Raw genomic sequence first — 20,953 nt, 5'->3', positions numbered from 1 at the left:
AATAAAATTAGGAACTTGAAAAATCTTAGCTATGTTCATAAAGAATGAGAAGAATTCTCCATTACAGAAGGAAAGTGAAAATGGACATGGTTTATAATGGATTTTCTAAATAAGTGCTTGTGATTACAGACTTTCAAATACACATAATTTTACAAAGATTCACTAATTCAATAAATCAACAATATTAACTAAGTACTTTTTCTTAATGTAATCTTCTCATATGACACAAACTATCTCTTCACGACGAGAATGTCTCTTCTTCTTCTCTCTCTTTTTTTGATAAAAATTTAAATTAATGATTCTTTATTTACAAAATATAAACTTATGAATTAGTATTTGAATTATAAAATCCTACTTAAAAGGAGGAAAGGCCACTCCTCCTTAAACGTGCTGTTTAATTTGTAAAATTTGCAACTAGCATTATTATAATAGTGTGAATTTAGCTATACTAGTACATTATATTATTGGGATTTCTAAGTCCCATCAAGTGCTGCTTAATTTGGCCATATCATGGATTTCAAGTTACAAAGATATTTCCTTTTTCCCCTTCTTGGTCTTTTGGCTATCACCCTTTTAACTCACTGCAGCCAACCAGTTTTTGATGATCAATCAGGTAATTAATTAATACTGAAAATTTTTAATTTCTTGTCCTAAAAAAATGCTAAAAGTTTTCTTCTTCTTTCAGGATTCGTGAGTATCGATTGTGGATTACCAGAAAACTCAACCTATACTGGCAGTATGTTTCCAGTAACTTACACGAGCGATGAAATGTTCATAAACACGGGTGTAAATGCACGTCTATTGCCTAAATTCATTTCCAATGATACAGAAATTTACTTAGAGACTGTTAGAAGCTTTCCACAAGGGAAAAGGAACTGCTACAATCTAAGATCATCTAAAGACAAAGATAGCAAATTTCTAGTACGTGCCTTTTTCATGTATGGTAACTATGATAATAAAAGTCATGTACCAAAGTTTGATTTGCATATTGGTACTGAGCTTTGGGACACAATTCAACTGGATAATTCCTCTCATGTAGTCACAAAGGAGATTATACATGTTTTTTCTACGAATTATACGAACGTATGCCTCGTAAATACGGGCAACGGGACACCTTTTATTTCAGCGCTGGAGCTACGACGATTCAGAAATACAATGTATCCCTCTGAATATGACATATCGCTGGAGCTTAAAATGCGTTACAATTTTGTTTCCGGTACTGCGCCATTGAGGTAAAATTAAAATTATTGCTTCTTCATTTCTTTCATTTTGGGATTCAAAACCCAAGTGCCTTAATGGATCCAATTGACCATGTTAATCGGTCCAAATTTCCTATCAAAGATTTTTCAATATCTAAAATTCAAATTTGAGACATTGTTTTTCAATATCTAAAATTCAAATTTGAGACATTTAACAATGAGAGGACCAATTTGTGGTGTTTCAAATATTTACTCCTTATGCTATAAAAATTATGTTACTTTTTCTCCTTTTGACATAGTTTTTGGGTATCCAATTGGATAGGAGTATGGTATACGACTTTTGACTTTTTTAATGTGTCTAAAATTATTTGTAATAACATCATTTTGATTAGGCATAATATTTAACAAAGAAATGAAGACTTCTTAAAATATATGATTTAAAATATGTCTTAAATATTTATGTGTTAAATGTAAATGAGAAGTCTAAAGTTATATTTTTTTAAATATAGAAATATGATACTCTCTTTTCATTTTAGTTATTTCTGAATAGGAGTACTTGTCAATACAAAAATCAAGAGAATATTTTTTTCAACTTTATCTTAGCATTAATTATTCTAGAATTAAGAGACACATAAATAGATTAAAATTGAAGAATTAATAAGGAATAAATTAATCAATTAACACTTTTGATTAATTTTTTTCTAAAGGTGGTGCATGACCTTATCATGATAAACAAAAATAAAACTTTCCATTTTTTTGACAGACCAAGATGCCATTTGGGTATCCAATTTTAAATCATGATTTTAAGTCTGTTTATATCGTTTAATTTAAAATTCTGATGGAAAATATCAAATTTACGTATATAAATAATAATATATTTTCATATGATTTTAGATATTATAATTAACTTAATCATCGTGTAATATTACTTGATTATAAATAATATGACGTTCTGGACTTACAATTTCAATTTTAAATTTGTGATATCAAAGTTTCTAAACTTTAGAACTTGGCTGGCATATCTAACAAAATTTTCTATGCCTACTAAAAATGGAAGTGTGCTTAATTAACTTCACCTCTATAGACTATATAGTAGTTCATAAACACGAGAGTTAAGAACCCAAAATTATATTCTAATCTAATCAATAGTTTCTCTTTCGTCTGCTGCAGATATAGCTTTGACGCTTATGATCGAATTTGGGAAGCTCTTCAACTTCCAGAATGGGATATTGTTTCCACAAGACGAGAAGTCGACAGAGATATCGAGAACGATTTTTACCCACCAACTCTTGCTATGGGGACGGCAGCAACGCCACTGAATTCTACTACCTGGACTCTCTCTTGGGGTCCTGCAGATCCCAATATTGACTACCATACCTACTTGTATTTTGCTGAAATAGTGAGCCTTTTGCCTAATCAGACCAGAAAATTTGATGTCATCATTAATAGTGAAACAGTCTCCTGGGAGGAATTGGAGCCAGAGTATTTGACCACTTTTGTGATGAACGACAAGCGAATGGCTAGCAATTTTAACTATACATTGCGTCAAACCAACAATTCGACATTGCCTCCTCTTATTAACGCGCTTGAGGTTTATGCTGCCAAACGGTTCTTCAAGGTTCATACTGATGAAAATGATGGTGCGTATACTGTTCTAACGCCCTAGTCGCTATTACCCTTTTTTTGGACAACGATTTACTTGAAAAATTTGGGGAAATGATATTCATGATCTAATTTAAACATCTAATCATAAAAAAGTAGTATCGTATTCGTCTGCATATTGCACTGTGTGGAAGGTTGATCTTGATAATCTCCATTAATGGAGCTTTGAGTTATGCAGAAGAAGAAGTAATTGAACAGAAAAAATATCTTCTATTGAAAATGTAGAGTTAGTTACAATATGAGGAGTTTATATAGCACACACTTAACATGTATGTGTTGCTGCTATTAGGAGGCTTCTAGAACTAACTACCTCTAACTAGCTTTAACTAATTGTAACTAACACTGCTGACTAAGCTAACCATGATTGCTTGTTAACTGCATACTCTAGTTAACACTCCCCTTCAAGCTCATGGTTTAAACAGGTTAGCAACTCTAGTCTTGTTCAACAACACTTGATGTTGGACTTTACCCAGGCTTTTTGTGAGCAAGTCAGCCAACTGATCCTTAGTATAAATGAACTCTGTCTTCAGCATTCCTTGACATATTTTCTTCCTTACAAAATGACAATCTATGTCGATATGTTTAGATCTTTCATGAAATATAGGATTTGCTGCAATTTGGATTGCAGCCTTACTGTCACACATCATCTTCACAGGTAATTCAATACAAACACCAAGTTCTTTGAATAGCCCCACTAGCCAAGTGATCTATGCTGCACAGTTTGCCATACTTCTAAATTCTGCCTCAGCTGAACTTCTAGAAACTGTTTCTTGTTTCTTTGACTTCCAAGAAATCAATGCTCCTCCAAGTTTAACTAGGTAACCAGTAACAGACCTCCTAGTTTCAAGGCATGCTCCCCAATCTGAGTCACAATAGGCAAGTAATTCAGTTGTATCTTCAGCTGGCATTAACAGTCCAAGAACTGGGGATTCTTTTAAGTATCTAACCACCCTTAGTGCTGCCTCCATATGAGATTCTTTAGGACAGTGCATGAATTGACTTAACACCTGAATTGGAAATGCTAGGTCAGGTCTAGTCATTGTGAGGTAAAGCAATCTCCCCACCAGTCTCTGATATCTGCTTGGATCCTGCATCATAGGCTCATTTGTTTGTAATATGCACTCGTCATACTTGACAGAGGTTAGTTTCTGATTTTGCTCAAGAGGTGTTCCTGCAGGCTTTGCTCCCCCTAGACCACATTCAACTATTAGTTCTAGTGCATATTTCCTTTGAGACATATGAATTCCTTTACTAGATCTAGTAAACTCAATTCCTAGAAAAAACTTGAGTTCACCTAGATCTTTCATCTTAAACTGCTTTTGAAGATCCCTTCTTGTGTCATTTATAAGACTCTGATTGCTACCAGTTACCAGTAGATCATCTACATACACCAACACAATAAGGATGTCACTTGCAACCTGCCTGGTAAAGAGTGAATAATCATAATGGCTTTGACAGAAACCCATCTGAGTTAAGGACTCAGTCAACTTTAAGTTCCACTGTCTAGGGGCTTGTTTGAGACCATATAGTGACTTGTGTAGTTTGCAGACCTTAGTACCATTCTCCCCCTGTCTAGCAAACCCAGCAGGAATGGTCATGTACACCTCTTCAAGAAGATCTCCATTAAGAAAAGCATTGTGGACATCCATTTGGTGAATGAACCAGCCTTTAGAAGCAGCCAGAGCCACTATTGACCTGACAGCGACCATCTTTGCAACTGGACTGAAGGTCTCACCATAATCTAAGCCCTCCTGTTGACTAAAGCCTTTAGCAACCAACCTGGCTTTCAGCCTCTCAACCTCTCATGTGGACTTATATTTAACCTTACAGACCCATTTACAACCAATGGGCTTCTTATCGGGGGGGAAGTCCACCAGGCTCCAAGTGTGATTAGCTTCCAGGGCTGAAATCTCAAGTGCCATAGCTTGAACCCATTGAGGATCAAGTGTTGCATCCTTATAAGAGGAGGGTTCAGTGACAACTGAATAGGCAGATAGACTGGCAGCATACAAAGGAGACACATGATCATAGGACAGGTGATCAGACAAGGGGAAGGAACATAAGTTACTCTTTTTGTTAGTGACAAAGTCCTGAAGCCATAGGAGAGGCTTACTTGATCTAGAGGACTTTCTTGGAGGAACAACAAGATCACTAGAAGGAGGCTCAATTGAGCTAACAGGAGAGCCAGGAGAGCAAGATGTACTAGGAAATGAAAAAGAGGGTGAGGGGCTGGATAAGGCAAGAGGGATTTCTGCAGGTATAGGAACATGTAGTGGAGAATGATCAGGAGGAGCCACACTTAGGACTGGAAAAATAGGATTAGATGAGACTTGGAGATCCTTGAAATGAAACACTTCCTCTTTGAAGATAACATGTCTATTGACAAACAAAGATTTTGAGTGCAAATCATACAAGAGATAACCCTTTTGAATTAAAGAATACCCCATCATAACAACAGGAATAGCTCTAGGAGAGAATTTGTCGAGAAGTTTGGGACAAGTAGCAAAGCATAAACATCCAAAGGTCTTGACATGAGAGAGGGAAGGTGGTTGTGCATAGAGCATCTCAAAAGGAGTTTTAAAGTTCAACAATTTTGAGGGAAGTCTATTGAGTCGATATACAACTATGTGAACACATTCCCCCTAGAATTTTAAAGGAATAGAAGCTTGGAACCTAAGGGCTCTTGCCATATCAAGGATTGTTCTGTGCTTCCTTTCAGCAACTCATTTTGTTGTGGAGTGTAGACACATGTACTCTGATGAAAAATACCAAGAGTAGACAGAAGTGACTGAAAAGCATGACTGAAAAACTCACTCCCATTATGAGTTCTTAGAGTTATAATGCTGGTGGAAAACAGGTTTTTAACTTCAGTAAAAAATTCCTCAGCACCACTATTGTATCAGACTTAGAAGTCATGTTGAGAATATGTCTCATGATATTGCAGAAATAAAACAGTTAGCTATTTTTAGGATTTTTAAATTATGTTATTAGAGTCCTATTTGACTTATATTTAGGAGTTAGTTCTTTTTATTTGTTATTTGAATTAAGCTGATAAGTTAGTGTCTTATTTTTCTATTTTTAGTTAGGAATTATATCTATAAATGCAAGTCTTTGAATTATTAATAAAATAATTCCCTTTGATAATACTGCAGTATTTTTTCTCTCAAAGTCTTTCTCTATTATTTTCTTTATTTCTTTATTAAAAAACCAATAAGTCATAAGAAACACCCATGTATATCTTGAAAAATCATCAACAATGGTTACAAAGTACCTCATATTCCATTGTGAGTAGGTATCCTCTAAGGACCCCAAATATCACAATGAACTAATTCAAATACAGACTTAGACAAATGAGTGCTTATAGGAAAAGAAAGTTTAGATTGTTTAGCTAAGGGACAAACAATACAAGGATTAGAAGTTGCAATATTTGTAAGGCTAATACTAGAAGACCTTTTTATTACATATAGAGGAGCATGACCTAATCTCCTATGCCACAAGGAGATAGGCTCAGAAGAACCAGCTGAATTAGCACAACTTGTTGTTGACTGAATAGGAGATAGACTGCTTAGACCTTCTTTAAGAACATAGAGACCTTGATCTTCTCTACCAATCCCCTTGACCTGTCCATTGGAGAGATCCTGAAAGATGCAAAATTCAGGAAAGAACACAACCAGACAATTAAGGTCTTTGGTAAGTTGTGAGAGAGAGAGAAGGTTGCATTTAAAATCAGGTATAAACAGGGCATTCTCAATAGTATAATCACTGTTAATTTTAGTGGTACCAACATGAGACACTGAAACTACATCTCCATCAGGTAGATTAACTTGTCTCCTTTCAGATTTTGGTACTACTTTGACTTTATCTAAGAGTCCAAGCTGAGAGGTCATGTGATTAGATGCTCCAGTATCAATTATCCACTCCTTATGGACATATTGTGACACTAAGGCAGAAATAGAACTACTCAGCTGCAGCTTTAGTAGCATGTTCTCCTCCATTATCATTGCCTTTGGACAACATCTGCAAGATCTGATTGTATTGATCTTGTGTGAAGAAAGCAGCAGGGGATGAGGGAATCATGTTGGTGGCTTCAATGTTATTATGAGATGTGCTTGTATTCATACCTGCAGACTGAACAACATCAACACTGTTAGCATAGGAACCACTATTAGCACCCTTCCTCTTAGACCTCCAACCAACCGGATATCCTTTAACCTTAAAGCATTGATCCTTAGTGTGACCTCTGTATCCACACACTTCACATATAAGGAGAGGCTTATGTTGGTTGTTATAGTGACCTCTTCCTGGCTGATCATCCTCCCCTGGAGGCATACCAAAGTGAGCTCCACCATAGTTGATAGTAGGAGTAGGACCATTACTACCTTTCTGACTGAACATACCTGTGCTTTCAATCACTCTGGAATTAGCACTATCATGAGGCAATATCCTCTGACTCTCGTGATCAACAATAAGGGAGAAAGCTTTGTTCAAGGTAGGAGTTGGAGTCTGCATCAAAATCTGACCTCTAGCTGCAGAATAGGACTCATTAAGCCCCATAAGAAAGTCCAGTAGCCTTTGATATTCAAAGTGTTCCTTAAACTTGACAGACTCAGCACATGAACACCCTGGGCATGGCATAATGGAGTCAAACTCATTCCATAATCCTCTCAGAGTAGTATAGTAGTTTGTAACAGACATTGTACCTTGAGTAAGACTATGAATCTCTCTGTGTAATTGGAAAACATGTGCACCATTGATCTTATCAAATCTTTCCTTCAAATCACACCATACTTTGTGAGCATTACCCCCATATACTACACTACTCAGCAGACCAGGTCTAACAGCATTCATAATCCAAGATAAGACTACAGCATTACATTTAGGGAATCTACCATCAACAAAACCTAGCTTACTTTTACCTAGAAGTCCAATTCTCATGGATCTACTCCAGATTGCATAATTCTCAAAGCCAGTAAGCTATAGGGAGATTAAAGAGCTACCTGGAGTATCACTAGGTTGAAGATATAGAGGATGATTATGATCAATAGTTGGAGCTATGTAGCTGGTTGCAGGAGCTACATGAGTTGAATTTGGATTGAGGTTGCCAGCTTCCAAGGACCCTGATCCACCTTCAGTTGTGACTGCCATTGATGAGCAATCTGTTTTCTGGATCTAGATCGTTTGATAAGGAAGATGCGTACTCACGATTCTACTGAAAATACAGCTGAGAACCTAAGCACTATTCTACACTTCTATTGAAAATGTAGAGTTAGTTACAATATGAGGAGTTTATATAGCACACACTTAACATGAATGTGTACCTGCTATTAGGAAGCTTCTAGAACTAACTACCTCTAACTAACTTTAACTAACACTGCTGACTAAGCTAACCATGATAGCTTGTTAACTGCATACTCTAGTTAACAGATCTCAACCTTTGTAATGACATTTGCTGTTTTTGTGGCGATAAAATGTCTGATTTATTGTGGTGTAATTTTGAGTATTTGAAGAAAAGAGAAGTAAATCGAAGCACGTCTGATCTGTTTCAATTATGAAAATCTATGTGCCATAAGCTAAAATCTCGATTGAGGCATGCGTAGTTTGTCATTACAGTAAGACCTTCACCTTCACCCTTTTCAGTTTATAGTGTTAAATTTTAGTCCATTGTCTGCTGGTATCTAGTTAATTGGAGTATTTTGCTTAGAAACACTATTTTGTGGGGAGAAATGTTATTTCCTGTGGGTAATTTCAATTGACATAATTTGATATGGCAAAAAGTTTATTAACAAAGAATTTGATTCTACTGTGTTCAATTTTAAAGAGTTATGTTCCAAGTTATATTCATGCTCTCTTTTATTTATATCCCTACTCTACTTTCTTGGAGTGTAGTTGATGCAATTATGGATATTAAGAAAACTTATGATGTGAAGAAAAACTGGCAAGGAGATCCATGCTTGCCGAAAGATTACACATGGGAAGGTCTTCGCTGCAATTACAGTTCCAGCAGTTCCACACGAATTATAGGCTTGTATGTTTCGAATACTTGTATCATTTGAGTTGTCCAATATATGGTGCAGGCATTGACAGAATAATATGATTGAGGAATAAGGTCACTTCAAGGTTCTTTCAAAGTAAAGTACCTCTAAATTCTTCTAAATTCACCATGCTAAATGTTCCTCTTTACAGGGACTTGTCCTCCAGTGAATTAAATGGGGAGATTCCATCTTCTCTATCAAATCTAACTGCTTTACAGTACTTGTAAGCTTCCTTAAACCTGAAAAACTAAAACCTATGAAAATTGACCAAAAAGAGAATGAACTGATTTTGAAAATCTCAGGGATCTATCGGACAATGATTTAACAGGTCCAATACCAAGTTCTCTTGCTGGATTTGCGTTCTTGAGATTCTTGTAGGTTCTATTTGTACCTCCTTCTTCCTCTTGGTTATGATTATTCGCCCAATTAGAATGATCAAATGAATAAAGTATGTTTTCTATTTTTATGGCAGAAACTTAACTGGAAACAAGTTCTGGGGTTCAATTCCTCTTGGACTTGCTGAAAAGGCTAATAATGAAACCTTATTGCTCAGGTATGTGATAAGTTTCCATATCAAGCATATCAATAGCTAGCACTAGTTTAAACGTGGAGAATTATAATCTTCCCTATGTCTGTATTTTCATCTGTGAAAAACTTTATTTTCAGTAGATAATATGTTCTACACATTGTCAAATAATGTGTAGAACTCACTAAAACATATTATCTACTGGAAACTATAGTAAGTTTAATGGGAATTTCTTATAAATACATATAGCAATACTCACCTTTATATTCTGCAAGCCATGGTTACCCATTCACAACCATGAAGACCACAATTTATGCAGCCTGTGTGCCTTACAAGGATGTATATAGGGGCACTTAAACCTTATCTGAAATATATTTTATTTGTCCCTTCCGGAACATCCAATAAAATTGAATGATAGAGAGAATATTAGCATGGATCCTGCTCAATAATGACACACAAATCAAGAAATGGTCTGAAATTACTAAAAAAAAGGAAATATATTTTATTCCCATCACTTCGACAAGATAAATAGTAGTTATGCCAGTCAATCTTGAACCAGAGAACTGTTGGTTTGGTAACCGTAAATCTTAACTTCCTCCTTGGAATTTTCCAAGGGCTTTTACTTAATTTGCCTTATGAGGCTTTGCAAGCATTGCCTGGTAGAGAGGAGATGCAATCGGGAGACCAAAAAAGTGCGTTCTTCCATTTTGAGATACTTAGATTCAGAAGATAAGATTGAACGTGTAGCACCCAAATGTGTGGCTTAGTAGTCAATGAAGTGGTTGAGAATCGTGAGGCCTCTGGTTCAAATTTCAGCGGAGACAAAAACATAAGACGATTTCTTTCTATCTGTCCTAGCATTGGTTGACGGAGTTACTTGATACCTATTTCCGATGGGAGGTGACAAGTATCCCGTGGAATTAGTTGAGGTGCGCACAAGTTGGACCAGACACCATGGCTATAAAAAAATAGATCAGACTGAACCTGTGAATCATATGGTTCTACTTATCTTTTGTCCCATTCCTTCTATCAAAGAAGAATTCACGCCCAAGGCTAGTCCCACCAATTTTTTATGCTTATGCCACACGTACAACTAACCAGGTACTCAGCATAAAAAAATATTTTAAAATATAAAGAAGAAAATCTAGCCAGGTACTCAGCAGTAGGTGTTCTTATATGATATCTGTTTCAAGCAGCATTTTATGCACTAAAGCTCTAAAAGTAACAACATCGTTTTATTTTAAAGTATGTTTCTGGTTTAAGGTGCTTCTGACTGCATTAGATTCAGGCAGAGGGAGATATTGATCCTGTTAGTGGCTAATGAACTTTCGCTTGGATTGGTTTCTTGCTCAAGTGCCAAGTCTAACAATGTTGTTCTAGTTCAGAAATAGTTTGCTGTTTGTACATCATTTTTTGTTGATTCAATTAACTGAATATCTCATTAATATAAATCGAGAGATTAACTTCTGATTTAAGCCTATGCTGGAGTAACACACCTACTTTCAACAGCATGGATGGATTCATACCCCTCATTAAGAATCATTGTCAATCAGCTCAATGTACAAAAAAGAAGCTTTCTATTCCAGTAGTTGCATCAGTAGCTGTACTGTTGATGCTCTTGATTGTGGTAATCACCATCTGTTACTTCACCAAACGCAAAGGTATGCGGTGTGAAAGTCTCTTTAGTCTAGTCATACTCAAGATGAAGAATTTTGCACTAAATTAGGACAATGCTACTGTGATCAGGGGATAAAAGGGTCGATTCTTTTGACTCAAGAAGCCAACGTTTTTCATACACTAAAATAGTGAGTATGACCAACAACTTTGAGAAGATTTTAGGCAGAGGTGGATTTGGATTAGTATACCATGGCTACTTGGACAACAAAGAAGTTGCTGTGAAGATGCTTGCTGAGACAGGATACAAGGAATTTCAGATTGAGGTTTCAAACTTGGCCCTATTGAATTCATGAACTCTTTTATGACCTCTCACTATATATTACAACAATTTGTAGGATCTGTATAGACTTACTGAAAGCTTAGAACTAATTCCATATATATGTCTATGATTTTGTAGGCTGAGCTATTGGGAAGAGTTCATCACAGAAACTTGATTTCACTTGTTGGGTATTGTTATGAAGGTGCTTATATGGCGCTTGTGTACGAGTACATGGCAAATGGGACTGTAAAAGAGCATCTCAATGGTGAGAATTTGGCAATTTTCATGCTTTAGTCTTCTTTATCTGTTTAAACTTATCTCACTAACTAATTAGTAAGGTTTATTTTTTTCTGTTTCCATTAAGACAACAATATGATAAATTTTTTGGTCATGGACAATCTTCAAACAGAGGAATATGTGGTTATTCAAAGATATTTCATTTTCTTTTGATTAGTTAGTTTCCGTCTGTTTCATAACCAACATGACTTCAAATCTTGAAAGAGAAATACTACTATTTCTATCTTTATATTCTCTTAATTGGAGATGTTCAACCCGAAAATGTCTAAATAATTCTTCAGCTTGTTTTGATGTTCAACATATAAATCACAATTTCTGATGCATCAGGGGAATGTATTAAAACAATTTAATTTGCTGATGTATAGGTCCAAAATCATTGACTTGGATAGAGAGACTTCAGGTGGCCCTGAATGGAGCAGAAGGTAAGCAAACATCTTTGGTAGTGTTGGTCTTATGTTTGAGTTGCTCAACTTCTTGCATGTCTCACATGCTTAGAAAGGGAATCCTTTTTCTGTCGAAAGCCAATTTCTTGAGACAGACCCTAGTAGCAATTGTTGCCTACTTCACTAGGTTGTGGTTCTAAAATAGAAGATTTAACTTGGTATATTCCATCAAGATAAAGTCATATCCACTTTCTTGCCTTGGAGGAGCTAGCATATATTACGATAAGATTGAATGTTATGCCCTAAAAGATGGATTGCCTAATGCGTTGTATTTCTGTCTATTCTCTTCTACCTGCGTCGTGGTGTGTTCTTCCTAATTTATTATGAATGATAAGCTTTTGTCCAAGGATTTGTGGAGGACATAATTTTGAACATAAAACCATATATGTATGCGAAATTGTAATAACTCTTTTTGTTTCTATTCATTTTTCCCATCTTGGTCTTTGCTTTATCTTTTTACTGAAATTAATGAGTTGGATTTATTATGTGTATGTAAAACTTCTTAGGTTTGGATTATCTGCATAATGGTTGCACGCCACCTATTGTCCACAGAGATGTTAAGAGTACCAACATCTTATTAGATGATAACTTCCACGCAAAACTTGCCGATTTTGGAATTTCTAGAGCTTTTTCTGTAGATGAGAGCTCTTTCGTGTCAACTGCAGTTGTTGGCACTATCGGTTATCTTGATCCAGAGTAAGTAGTTTCTATAATCATCATTCATCTTGTACATTCATTCTTTGGTATGATCATGGTAAGTAACTTTGTGATATCATATTGATTGGTGGTATAAGAACTCTTTGACCGTCTAGTTATCATGAATTAAATCCTCACGGAAGACACCATTTTTGGGTTGCAGGTATGCTCATTTACAGAAATTGCATGAAAAGAGTGATGTTTATAGCTTCGGAGTCGTGCTTTTGGAACTCATCACAGGGCAGCCTCCTGTGGTAACAAGCAAGAACTGTCACATAACTCAATGGGTTGGTAATTCTCTTACTACTGGTGATGTTGCCGATGTTATTGACCCCATGCTAGATGGAACCTATGATAGTGAATTGGTGGAAAAATATGTAAGATTAGCAATCAGTTGTTGCTCACCCTCTTCTACTAATAGGCCAACCATGCATTATGTGTCTAGCAGACTGGAGGAATATTTAGAAGCTGCAACAGAGGCTACTAAAGGCATAATGGTTTATTTTGAAGATTCAACCACAATCCCTGTGCTTCTTGATAGCAAGTTCTCAAGCAAATTTTAATTTTAATTATTTACAGGAGTCTGCAATATAAGGACTTGCTTTTTGATGCATTTTTGTTAAAAAAAAAATTGTCTTCTTTTTATCCATCTCTTTTGGCCTGTAATTTGTACTAGTGGACAGCTGTCCATGCATTTTTACTTTTTGTACACTGTTATTGTTGAGAATTTTGAATGTTTCAAATACAATCTCTGTTCAGTAAAGTAAGAACATAATGTTTTATAAGGAAAACACCTGACTCATAAAGGTGAAAAACCAGGACTTATACCTCTACAGATTGTCCCAAATTCACTTTACACAATGAGCCATTTTAGTTACTTGACAAATGAAATGAATATAAAAAAAAGACAGGGAAGTGAATACTTGACTAAGTACAACTGACATATATTAAATCACACATTTATAATTCATACAAACACATACTTCCATATATATAATATTATGCTTAGCACGAGACCATCTTTGGTCTGGCCGCAGGTGGTGAACAATAGGAAATGTGGATTGCATATTTTACTAGTAGTATCTTTCAAGCGAAATACATACGTAACTAATACATAAAACTTAAACTCTATAATTGACGAGGGATCGATACGTAGCACCAGGCTGCCAACCAGTAGGAATCACATTCTTGGCTATTAATATCTGGTCAGAATATTGTGAAGTCAATCGAATAGAAAAGGGAGGGTGTAACTCAGAGCCAGCATCCAGTTTCCAAACAGCACCCCAAGACTGCTGCATTTGCCTCCATTTAGAATTCTTTGTAATGCTGCTTATTTTTTCCTTCAATTCAACTTTAGCAAGATCACCATCTCCTTCTTCAAATTCTATCACAACTGCAAAGTACTCCGAGTTTGAACCTTGATCAACGTGGAACACTATGTTTTTCCTTGAATAATCACACGCCACCCTGAAAATTTTTAAAATAATAAAATATGATCCTAATTAAGGAGAGTAAAAATGTGAGTAAGGTGTAATTTGCATGCCTAGCATAACGTATTTGCAAGACACCAGCATCTCTGAGTTTTTGTTCTTGTCCAGGTATAGCCATTGAACCAAATGCAGTTCCACTTAAGTCAAAATGTGCTGATTGAGCCACACAAGGTCCTCCTGGGCAAAAATCTGTTATCACCACTCTTACTCCCTTGCCTGAACACGATCCATGCATCTTCTTTGTACATTTCACCTGTATCACACATATTTATTATTGCTAATGAAGTACTGGAATATTTATAAAACTCGTGTGTTTAGGATTAATTTATTAAGGGGAAGGAAAGAACCTGGTAACAAGCTCCACATTCTTTTCCAGATTTATAAAGGGATGGACCGATTCCAGTAACAAAGGAAGAGAAAGGTGCTTGTGATACTGCACTCCCATATCCACAAGATCCTCCTGCACCCATAAATATTATATAGTGGTAACGTAAATTTTTATTTACAATACTATATATATGTATAACTTGTTATAACAGGTAAACTTTCAGAATATATAGTTGCCATCCTTTTCTCCCACAAAATTGTGATTGAAAAAAGTCGATTAGTAAGTGCAATGGGAGGGCTTTAGTGTGACTGAGAGGAATTACAATGTTGAGATATATTTTTTTCTCGTTTTTGAAAAGAATGGTTTACTTTGACTGAACACAGAGTTTATGAAAATAAATAAGATTCTTTAATGTTATGGACCTAAAATAAAGTTGTACCAAAATGTTCTTTCATTTTGTGGCCTTAAACATGTCACGTAGAAAGTTAAAATTAAAGTGTTGTCAAAAAAGGAAAGAACACATTCTTTTTGAATATAAGTCATTAAAAATGTATTTCTTTCTCAGACTTTAACATGGTATCATAGAAAACAAATGCTTTGGGTTCAAATTTCACCGCTACTCAAAAATGGGAAAAAAAAAACTCGCATACGTGAGAAGGCATGTTGAGACGTAAAAGAGAGAAAGGAAGTTACCGTCACTACCAGCACCATGGGGGCTGCCATACCAAGTAGCACCGGCCGTCCCCCAGTGAGTAGCATGAGTGGACAAATTGAAGTGTTTAGGTTTGTAACCAAAGCTTGGGCAAATGAAACAAACTAAAACAATTATTAGATGAGAAAAAATAACTAAATGCGATATGTCGAATAAGCCCATCTTTTTTGGCCTAATTAAATTCTTTAATTTGTAGTAATAATATTACTAGCTAGAATAAGTATTTGGCAATGCAAAATGGAGAGCTCAATGTAAAGTATATATAGAGGAGAAAATGTAGATGAAATATTGGCTTTTCCATCACATTAATCCTCCACGTGCACTTCATTTTTTTTTATTCTTAATGGTGTCAAGGTCGTCTCAGCTTTGCTTTTCAAATTTCAATGTCAATATTTGTCAAATCTAATTTTGATTGGGGTTTAACTTTTATATACAAATAATGTGGAAAAAAAAACAATCAAGATTAAATTATTTAATAGATAATTACAAGTTACAAGTAATTATGCGTAATATATGAAATTAATTATCAACAAACAGCCCATTATAATTTATAATATATAGTGTAAAATTTTGTTAGTATATGTAAGTTAATTCAAGTTCAATTATGCATGCGATTGGAACCCTAATCACTTTTACCATGAGGGATAATATGAGTGACCAATTTGTTTTTTGAGAAGATTATTCTTTCTTGTCACGGTTTGTCTTTTTAAATAATTGCAATAAAGGTTGACGGATATATGATTAATTATTAGTATCTAATAAGTAAAAGTATTTTAGAAAGCAACATGGGGCACCTACTAATATATGATTAATAATAATAAGTAAAATATCTAAGAAAACGACATGAATTCTTACGTCCTCCATTACTTTTTTATGTTTTGCCGACGACGAAATTGGAATTACCAAAAAAGAAGAAGAAAGGACTAAAGAACGCCCTATAGTTGGAATTAAAATGATTTTTTTAAAAAAAATTTATCCGCTCCCTATTTGAAATAAGCAAATGATCAAGGTAACATATGTACTTTTTATTTCCTTAATTATATAATAATTTATTTTATAGCATAGTAGTAGATGTCCATTAAGAACTAAGTTTAATAGAGCCGGCAAAGTTATGTATATTTATATATAAATATAATATTATCATTGTTAATACTAGGTCATTGAAATAGTTACATTTACAAAAAAATTACCTAAATATACAACTTATTTTTTATCTCTAAATTTAATTTCCTAAATATACAACTTACTTTATCTCATCATTTTTAATACTAGGTCGTCATTGAAATAGAAACATTACTCCTACGCGATGTATTGGGGCATGTGTGTTGTATCAATAAAGATAAAATATCGGGATGCAATGTATTGGGACGTTGAGTGTTGTATCCTGATGTGTCTTGTGTCAACAAAGGTAATGTATCGGGATGCGATGTATCAGACGTTGAGTGATGTATTTGAAATCGGGACGTGATGTATCTAGACGTTGACTGATGTATCCGAAATCGGAACGCAATGTATCGGGATGTTGAGTGATATATCCAAAATCCTTAAATTTGAAGGAATTTTTGTAATTTGAAAAAGAGTAAAGATAAGATGTAATTAGCTCTTAACACTATGGAATTTGTGTAAAATATACTATATTTACTGGTAAACTTTTTTTAAAATGTAGAATTTAATTTTAAAAACAAGACACATGAATTACTATAACAAGTAAAAGTAATCTAATGATGTAAAAAATAATTACACTACCAATATATATGAGTTAATTTTGTTTTATATATTATCATGCATGTCATTTAAATATTTACAACTAGGCACGCGAAATTTGTAATTTTAAAAATAATAAAATAACATAACTATTGTCGCCGAGCAAAGGTGACATAATATGAAATAAAAAATCTTTACCCTATCTTATCAGTGTATAAATATTATTTTGAATCCACCTTAATTAGAAGTTTTGAATTCGAACATTGAATATAAAAAATCTTTGATAGAAAGCGTTTTTTTCTAAATGAGGCCCTACACGACATTAATCCGAATTAATTGGGTTCCATACGAATACAAAAAATATTTAGATAAATAAGTCAATTGGCTCAAAGTGATTGAATTAACAATTTGCATGGCTTTGTATTTTTGTAAGTGAATGACCCTTGAGCACTTTAAAGTGAAAAGACAAACTTGTCGGCAGAAATGGACCCATCCATGCAAATCTTTTGTATGTCATTTTTCTGTCTTTTCTTCATATAGTAAAAAATCCCTACTAACCTGCCGTTGATGGTGGTTATTGGTCGTTAAACTTCCCCAATTTATGTTTGTCCATTTCTTAATCTTATATTATACTCCCTTATTAAGCTAAATCCCCTCCCAGTATAATTAAACATATTTATAACGGTAATTTTTTATTATTATTTTTTGAAAAATCTAATTTTATGTTATATTATATACTATTTATAATCCTGAGAAGTAATTACATAGTCATGCGACTATGCGAAAATGTCATTTATGAATAGAGATCGGACACAATTGCTTTAGTAGGGACTGAAATTGTGACTATGTGTTCATGCTTTCGAAAAGAAAACAACCATCTACACGAAGTGTTATCTGTCGACTTATTGAATTAGAGCGTGTTTGGCATTGCTGCTAAAAAAACTTATTTTTATAAGCACTTTTTAAAATAGCTTTTTAGAAAAGTGCTTTTCAAAAAAAGCAATTTGTGTTTGGCAAATTCATTTGAAAAGTATTTTTGATAAGCAATTTGTGTTTGACTAATTTTTTTTAAAAAGTGCTTTTGAGAGTCAAATTACGAAAAAGGGCAAGTATCGATATGCTTTTAATATTAAGATTATTTTATAGAGAGAAACTATTTTAAACATCTAATACAGAAACTTTAATTACATTTTTAATTTAATTATTTGAAATGTACATATTCAAATTTTCAATCAATATTGTACATAGATAAATATTATTGAATTTTTTGAAAAGAAGAATCTTTTTGTTATTTATTACCTACTCCCTCCGTCCCTTTTTAGTTGTCCACTTTAGAAATGGCACACAGATTAAGGCAACAATGATTAGCACAGTGAAGTTACAATTTTACCCTTATGACAACTTTTCACTTCAAAATTACAACCACTTATTTGAATTCAAGTGAAATAAATTGGAGGGAAACAACATACACTTTTACAATTTTTCAAGAAGTGTAAATAAGGGTATAATAGGAAAAAATTTGTTGTCCTTTCTTGATTTGTCAAAATGGACAACTAAATAGGGACAACCAAAAAAGGAAATATGGACAAGTAAATAGGGACGGAGGGAGTATTTTTTAGATTCAATCTTAGCTATTATACTTTTTTTTGGTTATAATACTCTAAAGTTTAAAAAATTCAAACTAAAATAAAATAATACTCCCTCCGTTTCAAAAAGAGTGGTCTGGTTTGACTTGGCACGGAGTTTAAGAAATTAAAGAAGACTTTTGAATCTTGTGATCCTAAATTAAAGTTATGTCAAATGTATAAAATTGCCCTTAATCTTGTGGTCTTAAACATGCCACGTGGAAAGCAAAAAGTAAAATGTTACCAAAAAAGGAAAGATGTCATTCTTTTTGAAACTGACTAAAAAGGAAAGGAAGTCATTCTTTGTGAAACGGAGGGAGTACGTAAATTAAGAAAAGAAAATTTATTATTTGTTACTTTTTTGGGAGGGTATAAATCTTTAATTGTTATTTTTTTTTCTTTTCTAATCCTACAAAAATATCGTTGTTACTTTTATTTCTAATTATGTAAAATAATATATAAAGTAACATATACAATATAATATATAAATAATAATATAAAACATAAATAAAATAAAAAGATTATTATATAAAAATAAAAATAAAATTCTTGAATAAAAATCAACCAAACTTATGAGATATGTTGATTAATTAATAAGGGATATATTGATAAATATGTATATATGTAAGGGATATTTTAGTCTTAAAAAATTAATTTTTTATTTCTGCTTTTTTTTAAAAGCAGAAATTTTAAGCTTCTTCCCAACAACAGAAAAATTGCTTTTGCTTCCATTTAAAAGCAGTTTTAAGAATTTGTCAAACACTTAATTTCTCAAAATATTTTTTTTTTTCAAAATAAAGCACTTCTAGCCTCCTAACAACAATGCCAAACATTTTTGTTCTTTTAACTTGCTCTACAAACAACAATAATATATTCCGTGTAATCCCACAAGTAAAGTTCGAAAGAAAGTGATGTATAGACATCCTAATTACTCCAACTTTATAAAGATGGTGGTTGTTTTCAAAAGACCATAGTCAACTCATGAAGTATTTCACTCGTTCCAACAAATAACAATAATATACTCAATTCAATCTAACAAGTACTGAAGATCCGGGAGAAAGTGGTGTATAATAGTGAAAAAATCATATTAAAAATGGAGAAAAGAACGATGCAACCAACAAAAGTACAATAAATATAGTAAAACAGCAGGTAATAGTAAATTCAATGAATACAATATATAGTAGGAGAGTGATATACTAATAAATAATAACATTAATAAGAAAAATTAAACAACACTTGACTACCTACTAACTTTCTATCCTAACATATTCTCGACCTTCGTATCCTTCTAGCTAGGATAATGTCCTCAGTAAACTAGTTATAACTTGTAAGTGTGTCATGTCATGTCCTCGATAAGCTATGGGTGTGATAGGAGGTTAGACAAATTCATATTATACTTATCATTTGAATGTAATAAAATAATCTTTTAAAAAGATTAGAAAATATGTTATCATGTTTACTATAAAATCGAATTTTCCCGAAAGATACGTCATCAAAATCCTGATTTCTCCATTGGACTATTAAGTCCTTTAATATCAAGAATTGAGGTATTTAATTAGACCTAAATGATAGTATAGTGTACATTTTGACAAATTAAAATTGCCTAATTTTCCGGTGATAGTGCGTGGGAATACTTTAAAGTTGATTATAACGTTCATTACGTTCTTAATTAACATTTAATCATTTATTTGTTTGGTATCACAAAGGGGATTTGTGGACGTTATTCAACGTTAATTAATGTATTGATGTAAAATTTGGCATTTTTGAAAATCCTATCAGCTTTTAATTCATTATAATAAAATCCGAGTGAGAATGATGTCTCACCCACCAAATCGTTGCTCTTCTAGTTTTCACGCACAATTTTTTATTTTTTTTACCATTCGATATTTCGAGTCCATGTTGAAGCCTCAACTAAATTTGAATCGCACACTGCATGATTCGTTCGGGGATGATCCTCCCAACAATTCTTTTTCCATACCTAAGGCTAAAATTCGAAACATCTAATTAAGGATAAAACAGTCCTATCGCTACACCCAACACCACAACCCATATTTCTTGCACTATTCTTCTTGAGTAGCTTTGATTTAATACATAAATTTTCAATGGGTGCTTTCTTTCGGATATATATTTGTCTAGTAAATGAGTATTTCTCTTCTTTTTTTTTCATAATTTAGTAATATTTTAAATCATGATTGAAAGATTTTTTTGAGTAAATTAATTTTTATGAAAAAAATATTAAATCAGCATTTAAAATATTTGTAATTTATTACATTATTAGATGATAGTATAGGGTTTAATTTGTA

General features: G+C 33.5%; 2 protein-coding genes across 2 annotated transcripts; one reads left to right on the top strand and one right to left on the bottom strand.

Annotated features, from left to right (window-relative positions):
• Positions 1-510: 510 nt before the first annotated feature.
• LOC102590462 (putative leucine-rich repeat receptor-like protein kinase At2g19210) lies at positions 511-13,554 on the top strand. The gene is made up of 13 exons (XM_006358174.2): positions 511-613; positions 686-1,035; positions 2,296-2,839; positions 8,748-8,886; positions 9,045-9,116; positions 9,196-9,267; positions 9,366-9,446; positions 10,929-11,080; positions 11,166-11,359; positions 11,494-11,620; positions 12,018-12,074; positions 12,602-12,791; positions 12,955-13,554. Exons 1-13 carry the CDS (start codon positions 511-513, stop codon positions 13,352-13,354), a joined length of 2,481 nt encoding a protein of 826 aa, XP_006358236.2. The 3' UTR covers positions 13,355-13,554.
• A 184-nt stretch (positions 13,555-13,738) lies between these two features.
• On the bottom strand, positions 13,739-15,528 carry EXPB2 (beta expansin 2 precursor). The gene is made up of 4 exons (NM_001288325.1): positions 15,303-15,528; positions 14,629-14,741; positions 14,335-14,534; positions 13,739-14,258 (listed from the first exon to the last, which is right to left on the bottom strand). Exons 1-4 carry the CDS (start codon positions 15,481-15,483, stop codon positions 13,913-13,915), a joined length of 840 nt encoding a protein of 279 aa, NP_001275254.1. The 5' UTR covers positions 15,484-15,528; the 3' UTR covers positions 13,739-13,912.
• Between the last annotated feature and the right edge of the window lie 5,425 nt (positions 15,529-20,953).

This window comes from Solanum tuberosum, unplaced genomic scaffold (genome assembly GCF_000226075.1).
Source record: "Solanum tuberosum cultivar DM 1-3 516 R44 unplaced genomic scaffold, SolTub_3.0 scf00271, whole genome shotgun sequence".
NCBI classification, from domain to species: Eukaryota; Viridiplantae; Streptophyta; class Magnoliopsida; order Solanales; family Solanaceae; genus Solanum; species Solanum tuberosum.
Note: the sequence above shows the minus strand (reverse complement) of the source record. Positions and strands in the feature narration are given on the sequence as shown.